The sequence below is a fragment of the Neoarius graeffei genome, chromosome 20 (assembly GCF_027579695.1).
Source record: "Neoarius graeffei isolate fNeoGra1 chromosome 20, fNeoGra1.pri, whole genome shotgun sequence".
Lineage (NCBI taxonomy): Eukaryota > Metazoa > Chordata > Actinopteri > Siluriformes > Ariidae > Neoarius > Neoarius graeffei.
This window is the reverse complement of record NC_083588.1, coordinates 49,255,335-49,269,229: the sequence shown is the minus strand read 5'-3', so window position 1 is coordinate 49,269,229 and position 13,895 is coordinate 49,255,335. Positions and strand designations below refer to the sequence as shown.

General features: G+C 41.8%; 1 protein-coding gene across 1 annotated transcript in view; it reads left to right on the top strand.

Annotated features, from left to right (window-relative positions):
• The window catches only part of fam171a2a (family with sequence similarity 171 member A2a), a 143,128-nt gene extending 137,941 nt beyond the window's left edge, over window positions 1–5,187 (top strand). The window contains exons 6-8 of the mRNA XM_060901896.1: window positions 633–746; window positions 1,888–2,014; window positions 2,554–5,187. Of these exons, the coding sequence (XP_060757879.1) occupies window positions 633–746; window positions 1,888–2,014; window positions 2,554–4,048 (1,736 nt within the window). The 3' untranslated portion in view covers window positions 4,049–5,187. The remainder of the gene's footprint in view (window positions 1–632; window positions 747–1,887; window positions 2,015–2,553) is intronic.
• The last annotated feature ends 8,708 nt before the right edge of the window (window positions 5,188–13,895 follow it).

Below are 13,895 nucleotides of genomic sequence, written 5' to 3'. Positions count from 1 at the left end.
TGATGCGTTTGGAATTTAGATCTTGAACTCCTTGAAGCTGTCTGATGATAAAAATGGTTCTCAAGAAATGTGGTGATGTACTGTTTGAAAATGTAGTGAGTAGGAAGATTACATTTTTCTTTTAAAAATAGTAATAAAAAAAGAAAAACTCAAGTAAAGCACAGATACATAAAAAACAGACTGAAGTACAGAACAAAGTATAACTACGAGTACATTTTAGTACTTTCCACCTCTGATCTCTGGGATGATTTGCCAGAAAACTGAGGAGGGAACATTGCCACTTGCCATCAGTATTCACTATTTGGGTTGCGTCCCAATCTATTAATTTAATCTGAACTAACCTGAAAGGAAAGAATACTCAGCGCACCCTCCCCCTGTTTCATCAGAACAGCCACCACAAGAACTGACACCAATTTTTCAAAACCTAAAATCCATAAGTAATTATTTTGCTTAATTACCCATAGCACTTGATATGTAGGTGTCATTTATACAGACTTACATTAAGATTTAAAATGATGACTAGAAATAATCTGGGGGTTTTATATACAAATTACTTGATGGTTTGTTCATGCTATGGGTTGAATTTGTATATGGGATCTCATTGTTTTTATCCATGTCTGGTTGTCCTATAGGTCTGTGGGTTAGAAGTGGTGTGGGTTACATTAAAAAAGATGGCTCTCACATGACCTGGAGTTTTGTGACTTCGCATTTAGGATACTGGCTTGCAGCTTTTCCATCAGCTGGAGGTGAGCTCTGCTTTGCCCTCTACATTGACATACATTACCAGCCAAAGCCATTTAGTCAGATCTTTGTTCTCTATAAAAACCGGCTAGTGGCCTAGTGGTAGCATGTCCGCCTCTCGATCGGGAGTTCTATTCACGGTCGTGTCATACCAAAGACCATCATAAAAATGGTACCTACTACCATCTGGCAAGGCACGCTGCAATACAGATGCGAGTGGGGAGTTAAACTCTCGTGGTTACCAGAGGACTAGCCCCCCACTGTAACCCTAGCTATGTAATAGGCGAGAGGCCGAGGGCTGCGGAAACGGAGATCGGCGTCGCCCGATGCACCACATGGCGCGAGAAGGGCTTTAACTTAACTAGTTCTCTATAATAAATATATATTTAACAGTTATTCCACTAAATCTCGTCGTACATGAGCTGATAGCTGATGAGGCACATAGCAACGAGTTGGCTATAAGCCATGTACGACAAGATTGAGTGGAATAACTGTTTTATTCTCTCCACATTCACTTGATATTGAGAAACAGAGCATTTTTATTTTATTTTTTCGCAAATTCAATAAATAAAAACTTTATGCAAAACGTCTGACAAAATCATTTCCGCTTAGAATGTGAACAAACCAGCGAAATGACAGGAGTAATTTGTGAAAAATACCATAATACTAATAATTCTTGAAAAAAGAGATATGTTCTTACCATCAAATACTTTCAATCCATATTTTATTGTTTTTTGTTTGTTTGTTAGTTTTTTTGGGGGGGGGTATTTTCGAGTAGAGTTTTTATTTCATCTTCGGTTGGTTCGACAACATGCGCCACCATTTTGTTTTTCTCTATTCATGGTACGTGAGCTGATATCTTAGTAGTAGAGTAGCCAATCAGAGCGCGTGATTGCTCATATCCAGTGAATGTGGATAGAATAAAGAAATATATATACGTTAGTGTCTTACGGTATGTTAATTTAATAAATTAGACTTGCCCCAATATTTATAATGCAGCTAGTCAAGACCCTTGAGATTCACAGTAAGCTGAGGAACCATTGTGACATTACTGTATATCTTAATTCCAAAAGACGTCATGCTGTAATGCATGTTTTTAAATCAGAAGTTAATAACACTTCGAGTATTTTCATATTTCTGTTCCAGGCACAGTGCTGAACAACTCCGGCCTGAGAGATATTACCACATACCACACCATCTTCCTTCTGACAATTCTGGGTTTTATGGCCCTACTGGTTCTCATCCTGCTCTGCTTGTTGCTCTACTACTGCAGGTAATCTGTGTTCAAAATGTCAATGCTGAACAGATCTAACCATGTAGATCAAAACAGATTAATGGTTCTTATTACTTAGAGTGATCTTTACCTTGCTGTGGAGCTGAAGTAGATGCAGTCGTACTAGTTCAAGGCCACTTCTTAGTTATTCTTTCCAGTATAAACTATATGGACAAACATATGCAGACACACATTATGTGGACCTTCACCAACCAGTTGCCGCAAGGGTGGGAGCAGCCAATTGACGAGAAAATATTTGTACACGCTGGCATTAAGAACACCTTTGGGATGAATGAAATGCTCTTGTGGCTGAATGGGCAAAATCCCCATAGCCATTTTCTTCCCAAAAGAGTGGAGGCTGTTGTAACACCAAAAGTGGGATAAACTCCTTATTAATGCCCATGGTTTTGGAGTGAAATGTTCAACAAAAACATATCAGGTGTCCACATACTTTTGGCTACATGCTGTAATGTACATTATGTCCATCAGTTCAGTAGTATTTGATCTCATGTTCATCTCAGACATTCTTTTTCTCTCAGGAGGAGATGTCTGAAACCCAGGCAACATCGCCGTAAAATGTATATTTCATCTACTCTGGAAAGCTCCAAAAGGGACCAGGGTACATCCACTTCACACCTCAACCTCATCAGCGGTGGACGTTTGGAGACAGCTTCCTCCACTGGAGATGGTGTGAAATCAGACCTGTCATCTACAAGGGACTTGCACAACTCACGGGAAGATTTTTTCAGGTCCAAGCCGCGCCATTCCAAGGGGGGCAGCAAGCAAGGAGAGAGCTTCCCACTGCATGTTACCTGTTCCACCAATACCAACAACTTAGACCTCCTTCTGCGAGATGACCATGGCAGGAGTTATAGTTCAACAGATGATTCTGATGACCGTAGGAACCATCGTCATCCCCATAATGCCAAGGACAATCATGGTTATACATCTGATCCTTCTTCTCCCTCACGGTTGCTCCCATTTGCTGGTCACTACCAGGAGCAAAGACGGGACAGCAAGCCCCCAGAGTACTCCGCCTCTCAGACTTCAGATAACTTGAACAGACCAGTCTCCATGAACGCACAACCAGGCCAGCTCATCTTCTGCCATTCCATGGAGCAAATCAAGGACAGCATGTACCATAGTGTTGTTCCGACCTTAGTCATTCCGGCACATTACATGCGCCTCTCTACAGATCTCTCATCCATGGAACAGGCTGTGGATAGGCAGCAGCAGCTTCAGCATGATATGGAGGCCATTCAGGTGAGCATGACGTTACCTCGCCAGCAGAGTCAACAGCAGCAGCAGGAAGCCAAGCTGCAGCAGGAGACAGAAAAAGCCAGCCAGCAGGGAGAGGAGCCACAGGATCAGAACTGGAATTCAGATGCGTCCTCTGGCCCAGTCCACATCCCTGTACTATTCAACGAATCCACCATGACACAGATGAATGGAGAGCTGAAGGCTCTCACAGAGAAGAAGCTACTGGAACTGGGTGTAAAGCCTCATCCTCTGGCCTGGTTTGTGTCCCTTGATGGCCGTGCCAATTCACTTGTCCGGCACTCCTATATCGAGCTAGGCAATGAGCCTCTGCGGGCACCCCAGGAGCACCATGCAGAGACATACCCTGGAAACTCAGGAAGATCTTCCCAGAGAAAAAGCAAAGAGGAAAAAAAGGCTAAGGGAGGGGGTGAGCGAAAGGCCCATGGCAAGATCTACTCTAAGCTGCCAGTCATTGACACCACCAACCCCAGCACCAGCAGTGAAAGCCACACAGCCACCTACTCACCAGAGGATGGCTCCATGGCACCACTACTTGATGACACTCCAGAGTTCCGGGGTGGAACATTTCCACGGAAAGGACACAGCCGAGACTACAGTGCCCATAGCAGTATCACAGAAGACCGCCGAGATTTGGAGACCAGTCCGGACGATGATGAAAATGATGGAGATGACAAGGATGATGAAGGTGAAAATAAGAAGAGTCCATGGCAGAGGCGTGAAGAGAGACCGCTCATGGTGTTCAATGTCAAGTAGTCCCCATAAGCATAGATTTGTTCTGTCATGGACTCTGCCAGTTTTCTTGTCTGGCACTCCTACGTGAAGTAAGGCAACATGATATTGCACTCAAGGACCATTGATGGTACCTTGATGATATCTTTGCCTTGCATTGTGAATCTCTGGACAAAAAACATGGAGGCACCATTGCTTTCCTGAGGACCAGTTTACAGAAGAAGTAGTCCAAGGTGGATCGCCAACAATCAAGACAATATTATAACAATGACTTGCCTCTACTTGCCGGCTAGTACTTAAGGCTCATATTCTCTTGAATGTTTTGCAGGTAGAGTATTTTCTAGGCTGTGAACACTGCTAAACCAGACTGTGCCATTTTTTTTTTTTTTAAACCAAGTTTATTTCTTGAAACAATGTGCTGTGGTTAACCTTCAACGTTACTACCCTGAGGCCAATGTTTCTTCTTCTACCAGTGACTTCTTCACTCTACTGAGAATGACTAAGAGCCATTTTTGAACTGACATCCGGACATAATCCATGGGCCTTAAAGAATTTCTAAAAAGAGAATGAATGCCCAAAAATGATGAAATGTTGGAAAAACATATGGATTGAATTGTGGAATCTGTTCGGCTGCTTTTTTTTCCCTCAATCTTTTCAGGCTTTTGTGAAGGTTTGGTTTTTATATAATTGGTAATAAAACAAAGATGTGTGTGTGTGAGTGTGAATCAAACCTTCACAAAAGGGATTGCTATATTGCTGGGTTAATGATTTAACTCTAAATATGACTTTAATGCCCCTGAATTTGCCCTTTTAGAACTTGCTTTTTTAACCTGATCTGCGTAAACAGTTTTACAATTCTGGGAGGCTTCTGTTTTTGCAGCTTTTTGACTGTGCTATTCACTCTCATTCAACTGAATCTATAGGAGATGCCCTAAGCCACATAGAAAAAAGGCTTCTCAATTTCTTTGGATGATTAATAGTTCTAGCTTCCTGCAGGGTTCTACTTAGGGAAAGGTAACCCCTTTGTCTCAGGACTGTACACTGATCTTTTAACAGGATGTGCCCACATGACGCCTTGCCACGCTGCATGTAATTCAATTTGGTGGATAGTGCTGCCTGGTGGTGTAGTGGTTAGCACTGTTGCCTCATAGCAAGAAGGTTCCGGGTTCAAGCCCAGCGGCCGACAAGGGCCTTTCTGTGTGGAGTTTGCATGTTCTCCCCGTGTCTCCTGCGTGGGTTTCCTCTGGGTGCACCGGTTTCCCCCACAGTCCAAAGACATGCAGGTTAGGTTAATTGGTGGCTCTAAATTGACCGTAGGTGTGAATGTGAGTGTGAATGATTGTGTCTCTGTGTCAGCCCTGCGATGACCTGGCGACTTGTCCAGGGTGTACCCCACCTCTCACCCATAGTCGGCTGGGATAGGCTCCAACTTGCCCGCGACCCTGCACAGGATAAGTGGTTATGGATAATGGATGGATGGGTAGTGCTGCTGCATTTGCACTGTGTGGCAAAAATGGTTTGGTCTCATCATCTCTAGCCGCTTTATCCTGTTCTACAGGGTCGCAGGCAAGCTGGAGCCTATCCCAGCTGACTACAGGCGAAAGGTGGGGTACACCCTGGACAAGTCGCCAGGTCATCACAGGGCTGACACATAGACAACCATCCACACTCACATTCACACCTATGGTCAATTTAGAGTCACCAGTTAACCTAACCTGCATGTCTTTGGACTGTGGGGGAAACCGGAGCACCCGGAGGAAACCCACGCGGACACGGGGAGAACATGCAAACTCCGCACAGAAAGGCCCTCGTCGGCCACGGGGCTCGAACCCGGACCTTCTTGCTGTGAGGCGACAGCGCTAACCACTACACCACCGTGCCGCCAAATGGTTTGGTGTACTGCAAAAAAAATTTCAGTGAAACTGAACTTCATGCAAATAATTGTGGCCACCATATTTTATTTGGCCAACCAGGGCAAAACGGAGTAAAAATAATCATACCCATACCATAACCATAAAATGTGAACATGTAGTGTCCACATGATCTAATAGATCCCCAAGTAGATTTTATACACGCAAAGGTGTACATACTACTATACATACCAGCTTATTTTTCCAGAGGATATGTGACATTTATTGATGGCTTTGATAGAACAGGATAAAGCTGCACAAAATCATTTAAATCGCCAACTTCTCCCCCCCCCCCCCCCCCCCAATTCCCTGACTGGCATAGGCATCAGAAGACTCGCACATTGTAATACACATCTAGGCTTCTTCACTTGTCAAGAAGTGTTCTCCCAGTTTTGCAGTTTGAAACAGTGATCGCATGAATGAATTTACACAGAGGAAGTTTATAAGGTATTTTTTTTAACATGTTTAAGTATTGCTTAGTCGAGCGTGCTGACTAAACTTTGTGAACCACTCACCTGTTTAATAGCACTGTAGTAAACTTACAGATTTACTTTGGCCTCGTCTGTTATTTTGTCTGTTTCCTGATCATGACTTTATCTTACTTGTGAGATGTACTAATCCCTTGTGTTTCAAATACTTTTGTTAAGTCATGATGATAAACATTATGATTATGGCTTTTTCTTTGTTTTTAAATATCACTCTTTTTAGAATATAGATAGTAAATTCTACCCATATAGCTTGCCAAAGTTCATACTAAATGAAGTACAAATGATGTACTAACGTCCTGTCAGCTTTCCTGTCACACTCAGTCTCTCTTGCTGCCTATAAAGTGCCTTCCTGTGTCAGACTCAGCCCCAGTCTTGCCGAGTTCACATAATTGTGTTATTCAAAATGACAATCTGACATACAGGGCCCGTTTTCCACATACCAATAAGGCAAGACTTTTGCACTGTCATTCTTTCTGCTTCAGCAAGGCATATCCTGTGTCTAATAAACCAACCTGAAGATATTTTATTTTCTATTTCTGGCCTGTTTTTTTTTTTGACCAATAACTGCTATCAGATCCCATAACAGGACACTGAACACCATTTTTTTTTTTTTTGCTTTTTGTTTTTTTGTGCTCATGAGGAAACTCATCTCATCTCATTATCTCTAGCCGCTTTATCCTGTTCTACAGGGTCGCAGGCAAGCTGGAGCCTATCCCAGCTGACTACGGGCGAAAGGCGGGGTACACCCTGGACAAGTCGCCAGGTCATCACAGGGCTGACACATAGACACAGACAACCATTCACACTCACATTCACACCTACGCTCAATTTAGAGTCACCAGTTAACCTAACCTGCATGTCTTTGGACTGTGGGGGAAACCGGAGCACCCGGAGGAAACCCACGCGGACACGGGGAGAACATGCAAACTCCGCACAGAAAGGCCCTTGCCGGCCACGGGGCTCGAACCCAGGACCTTCTTGCTGTGAGGCGACAGCGCTGTGCTACCCACTACACCAGCTAACCACTACACCACCGTGCCGCCCATGAGGAAACTTAAGCTTGTAAAAGATTTACAGTACTGTGCAAAAGTCTTAGGCACCCTATTTTTTTTCTTTTTCATACAAACTTTGTTATAGAGTTCTATTTTATGACTTCTACATTTTTGAGTCAGTATAAAACCATTTTAGAGTCCAAACGTTCGTTTTCCAGCACAAAATTAAATGTTTCAGGAAAAAAAAATGCTTGTATCTGAGCAGCATTTTACATAAGAGACCACTTTTCAGATTAAAAAAGAAAACATAATGAAGGCTGCTGGGTTTTGGTGCAAAATTAAGACGCGAGTGTGACAGTCAAAGTGTCCTGAAGAACTGTGGCTGGTTCTGCAAGATGCTCAGTAAAACCTACAGCTCATTTCCTTATAAAACTGCACTCATTGTACCTCAGACTACTTTTTTTTTTTAAGCAAAGAGTCGTCTCACACCAAATATTGACTTTGCTTCATTTATTATGGCTTACTGCTGTTTATAGTATTTTTTTTAATGTTGAAACATTTCATTTCATTTCATTTCATTTCATTATTTTTAAGGCATTTTTGGTCTTCAGCATTTCTTTACATGTGCCTAAGATTTTTGTACAGTACTGTATATCTCTTGATTGACAAAGATCATTCATCTGTAATTACAGATGTATTTACACAAATCTTATTCAAACATAATTAACTGTGTATATGCATTTTATAACAAAGTTATAAGAGGTTTTTTTCTTCTTCCAGTTTTAAGACTTTATAAGATCATGTATGTATACAAGAAAACAATCAGAAGATTTTTAACATGTTTTTGAGGCCAAAATGGGCAAAAAAGCAACACTGAAATCTTAATGTCTGGTCACCCAAATGTAGTTTAATTTTTTAATTACTTCACTATTTGAAATATTGCCTTTGCACTGTATCACAGTTTTAGCCTTATAAGCCTTAGCCTTAGATGGTGGCATGTTTATACCTTGAGGATATGTTTTTCAAGAGAGATTTTATTGCACTTCTGGAAGTCTCTCTGGATACCAGCATCTGCTAAACACTGAAAATGTAAGCGTAGGTACGTTTTTGGAACAGAAAGATATATTGAAAACCTGTTTTTATCACATTTCCATGATATTATTGTTGAGAAGTACATATAACATCAGAAATTGAATGGAACTGTTCCCACATTGTTGGCAGCCATTAAAAAAATCTAATATAATATGGGTGCTATAATTTATAATATAATACTCTCTAATATAATATGGACAGCTGTACTTTATTGGTACTAGTACAGAGAAATTATACTTCATTGAAAGTATAGATGTGTCAACAGTATCCAAAAAAAAATGTACTCAAGTGATGGTAACATAAAAATTCAATTTATTCAAGTATTAAACAGCAAATTATGAAGTCAATTAAAAACAAAAGTAAATTGTATTGCTTCTAAAACTGTTAGACGCTACTACACTTTGTTTTTGCATGAATAACATGAATAACTCTACATAGTTTGCTAACTAATTAATCAGAAGTAAAATATTGTGTAAATTACTAATATTTACCATTAGCGAAAATGTGACTTGCCATCTTGCCATGTTTGCTACTACTAGTCTAACTTGGAATTATCAAAGAAAATAAGCTAACTTGGTTAAATATAGTCAGTTTACATTAGCAAATTAACAAAACTTACTTCAATACTTCACATTAGATGGAGTTCATGCTCTCCAAGGTTGGCAAAGGAGACACCTCGTTAGAGTCTTTGTTTACTCCAGAATATTGGAACATTTTATTAAGGTAGGGCTGTTAATCCTCAAGGTCCACAATGCAGTCTGGTGACGTATCCACCTTCCAATGCACAACGAGAACTAGAGTGCTAATTGCATTGTTTACATGGGTAGGTCACAGCGGACAGGAATGATGCTTGGCACAACAGATATGATCCTTGGCTGCTTTTTTGGACACTGATGAACTTGATTTCATACTAAACTGAAATCTAAATATCAATCAAATAAAATACAGGCTGATATAGGCTACAGGCTGGGAGACAGTTGTTGGCTAGATGAGAGAAGAAGAGATGGAGAAACGTAATAAGTTATTTGAAGGTCATAAACATAGTACAGGACAGGACAGGCCTGGCTCCAGCTCTCAGTAACAGGGTGGGCCGGGAAGATTTTGTGGTGGGCAAATTATATACAATATAAAGCTACATGTACAGTATATTCAGAAGAAACAGGATATTCCAGACAAAAGTCCTGCATCAGCTGGGCTCTATATACAGACAAACATAATATATCTAAAAACGTTCTCTCTTGTGGTGTAGTGGTTAGCACTGTCGCCTCACAGCAAGAAGGTCCTGGGTTTGAACCCAGCGGCTGACAGGGGCCTTTCTGTGTGGAGTTTGCATACTGTCTGTGTGGGTTTCCTCCAGGTGCTCCGGTTTTCCCCAAAGGCATGCAGGTTAGGCTAATTGGTGACTCTAAATTGAGTGTCAGTGGTTGCTTGTCTCTGTGTCAGCCCTGCGATGACCTGGTGACTTGTCCACGGTGTACCCCGCCTTTCGCCCGTAGTCAGCTGGGATAGGCTTCAGCTTGCCTGCGACCCTGTAGGACAGGATAAGTGGCTACAGATAATGGATGGATGGATGGATGGATGGATGGATGTTCTCTCTCCTTCTTGGATAGGTGAGCCAGCCTTGTGATTCGGTGGGCCAGGCCCCCCTCCCCCCCTCCCCTATGGAGCCGGGCCTGGTACAGGAGTATTTTCCAATGTTATAATGTATCAAGTCAGTTATTAACACTCAGGATATTTTTTTCATAGCTTTGTGTTATCACTATTATCACCTCTGCCAATGTCTTTGTTGGAGGAGATTGTCTTTACCTATGTTTTTTTTTTGTTTGTTTGCTTGTTCATTTGCTTGCTGTTCCCAACATAACTCAAAAGTAGTGGACGGATTTTGATAAACTTTTGAGGAAATCTGGACATTTTTTTTGTCTGTTCCCAACATAACTGAAAAAGTAGTGAATGAATTTTGATGAAATTTGGTGTACAGCTGGAGGGCGGCACGGTGGTGTACAGTAGTGGTTAGTGTTGTCGCCTCACAGCAAGAAGGTTCTGGGTTCAAGCCCAGCGGCCGACGAGGGCCTTTCTGTGCGGAGTCTGCATGTTCTCCCCGTGTCCGCGTGGGTTTCCTCCGGGTGCTTCGGTTTCCCCCACAGTCCAAAGACATGCAGGTTAGGTTAACTGGTGACTCTAAATTGACCGTGAGTGTGAATGGTTGTTTGTCTCTATGTGTCAGCCCTGTGATGACCTGGCGACTTTTCCAAGGTGTACCCCGCCTTTCGCCCGTAGTCAGCTGGGATAGGCTCCAGCTTGCCTGCGACCCTGTAGAACAGGATAAAGCGGCTAGAGATAATGGATGAATGGATGTTCTCTCTCCTTCTTGGATAGGTGAGCCAGCCTTGTGATTGGGTGGGCCAGGCCCCCCTCCCCTATGGAGCCGGGCCTGGTACAGGAGTATTTTCCAATGTTATAATGTTACAAACATATATCAAGTCAGTTATTAACACTCAGGATATTTTTTTTCATAGCTTTGTGTTATCACTATTATCACCTCTGCCAATGTTTTTGTTGGAGGAGATTGTCTTTACCTATGGTTTTTTTTGTTTCTTTGCTTGTTCATGTGCTTGCTGTTCCCAACATAACTCAAAAGTAGTGGATGGATTTTGATAAACCTTTGAGGAAATCTGGACAATTTTTTTTTGTCTGTTCCCAACATAACTGAAAAAGTAGTGAATGAATTTTGATGAAATTTGGTGTACAACTGGAGGGTGGCACAGTGGTACGTGGTTAGTGTTGTCGCCTCACAACAAGAAGGTTCTGGGTTCGAGCCCAGCGGCCGGTGAGGGCCTTTCTGTGTGGAGTTTGCATGTTCTCCCCGTGTCCGTGTGGGTTTCCTCCGGGTGCTCTGGTTTCCCCCACAGTCCAAAGACATACAGTTTAGGTTAACTGGTGACTCTAAATTGACCGTAGGTGTGAACGTGAGTGTGAATGGTTGTCTGTGTCTATGTGTCAGCCCTGTGATGACCTTTTGCCCGTAGTCAGCTGGGATAGACTCCAGCTTGCCTGCGACCCTGTAGAACAGGATAAAGTGGCTAGAGATAATGGATGGTGTACAGCTTTAGTATTATCCCAGGTTCAAGTGATTTTGATGTTGATAATACAGTGGTGCTTAAAAGTTTGTGAACCCTTTAGAATGTTCTATATTTCTGCAAAAATATGACCCAAAACATCATCAGATTTTCACACAAGTCCTAAAAGTAGATAAAGAGAACCCAGTTAAACAAATGAGACAAAAATATTATACTTGGTCATTTATTTATTGAGGAAAATGATCCAATATTACATATCTGTGAGTGGCAAAAGTATGTGAACCTTTGCTTTCAGTATCTGATGTGACCCCCTTGTGCAGCAATAACTGCAAGTAAATGTTTCCGGTATCTGTTGATCAGTCCTGCACACCGGCTTGGAGGAATTTTAGCCCATTCCTCCGTACAGAACAGCTTCAACTCTGGGATGTTGGTGGGCTTCCTCACATGAACTGCTCGCTTCAGGTCCTTCCACAACATTTTGATTGGATTAAGGTCAGGACTTTGACTTGGCCATTGCAAAACATTAACTTTATTCTTCTTTAACCATTCTTTGGTAGAACGACTTGTGTGCTTAGGGTTGTTGTCTTGCTGCATGACCCACCTTCTCTTGAAATTCAGTTTGTGGACAGATGTCCTGACATTTTCCTTTAGAATTCCCTGGTATAATTCAGAATTCATTGCTCCATCAATGATGGCAAGCCGTCCTGGCCCAGATGCAGCAAAACAGGCCCAAAACACGATACTACCACCACCATGTTTCACAGATGGGATAAGGTTGTTATGCTGGAATGCAGTGTTTTCCTTTCTCCAAACTTAACGCTTCTCATTTTAACCAAATTGTTCTATTTTGGCCTCAGCCGTCCACAAAATATTTTTCCAATAGCCTTCTGGCTTGTCCATGTGATCTTTAGCAAACTGCAGACAAGCAGCAAGTTTTTTTGGAGAGCAGTGGCTTTCTCCTTGCAACCCTGCCATGCACACCATTGTTGTTCAGTGTTCTCCTGATGGTGGACTCATGAACATGAACATTAGCCAATGTGAGAGAGGCCTTCAGTTGCTTAGAAGTTACCCTGGGGTCCTTTGTGACCTCGCCAACTATTACACGCCTTGCTCTTGGAGTGATCTTTGTTGGTCGACCACTCCTGGGGAGGGTAACAATGGTCTTGAATTTCCTCCATTTGTGCACAATCTGTCTGACTGTGGATTGGTGGAGTCCAAACTCTTTAGAGATGGTTTTGTAACCTTTTCCAGCCTGATGAGCATCAACAACGCTTTTTCTGAGGTCCTCAGAAATCTCCTTTGTTCGTGCCATGATACACTTCCACAAACGTGTTGTGAAGATCAGACTTTGATAGATCCCTGTTCTTTAAATAAAACAGGGTGTCCACTCACACCTGATTGTCATCCCATTGATTGAAAACACCTGACTCTCATTTCACCTTCAAATTAACTGCTAATCCTAGAGGTTCACATACTTTTGCCACTCACAGATATGTAATATTGGATCATTTTCCTCAATAAATAAATGACCAAGTATCATATTTTTGTCTAATTTGTTTAACTGGATTCTCTTTATCTACTTTTAGGACTTGTGTGAAAATCTGATGATGTTTTAGGTCATATTTATGCAGAAATATAGAAAATTCTAAAGGGTTCACAAACTTTCAAGCACCACTGTATGTAGCTTGGCAGAGGCATGCACTCTCCCAAATGCCCATTATTATTATAAGTAGTAGTAGTAGTAGTATATAATAAGTGTACACTACCATTCAAAAGTTTGGGGTCACCCAGACAATTTTGTGTTTTCCATGAAAAGTCACACTTTTATTGACCACCATAAGTTGTAAAATGAATAGAAAATATAGTCAAGACATTTTTCTGGCCATTTTGAGCATTTAATCGACCCCACAAATGTGATGCTCCAGAAACTCAATCTGCTCAAAGGAAGGTCAGTTTTATAGCTTCTCTAAAGAGCTAAACTGTTTTCAGCTGTGCTAACATGATTGTACAAGGGTTTTCTAATCATCCATTAGCCTTCTGAGGCAATGAGCAAACACATTGTACCATTAGAACACTGGAGTGAGAGTTGCTGGAAATGGGCCTCTATACACCTATGGAGATATTGCACCAAAAACCAGACATTTGCAGCTAGAATAGTCATTTACCACATTAGCAATGTATAGAGTGTATTTCTGATTAGTTTAAAGTGATCTTCATTGAAAAGAACAGTGCTTTTCTTTCAAAAATAAGGACATGTCAAAGTGACCCCAAACTTTTGAACGGGAGTGTAGTTTATATACATCCCGCCAGAT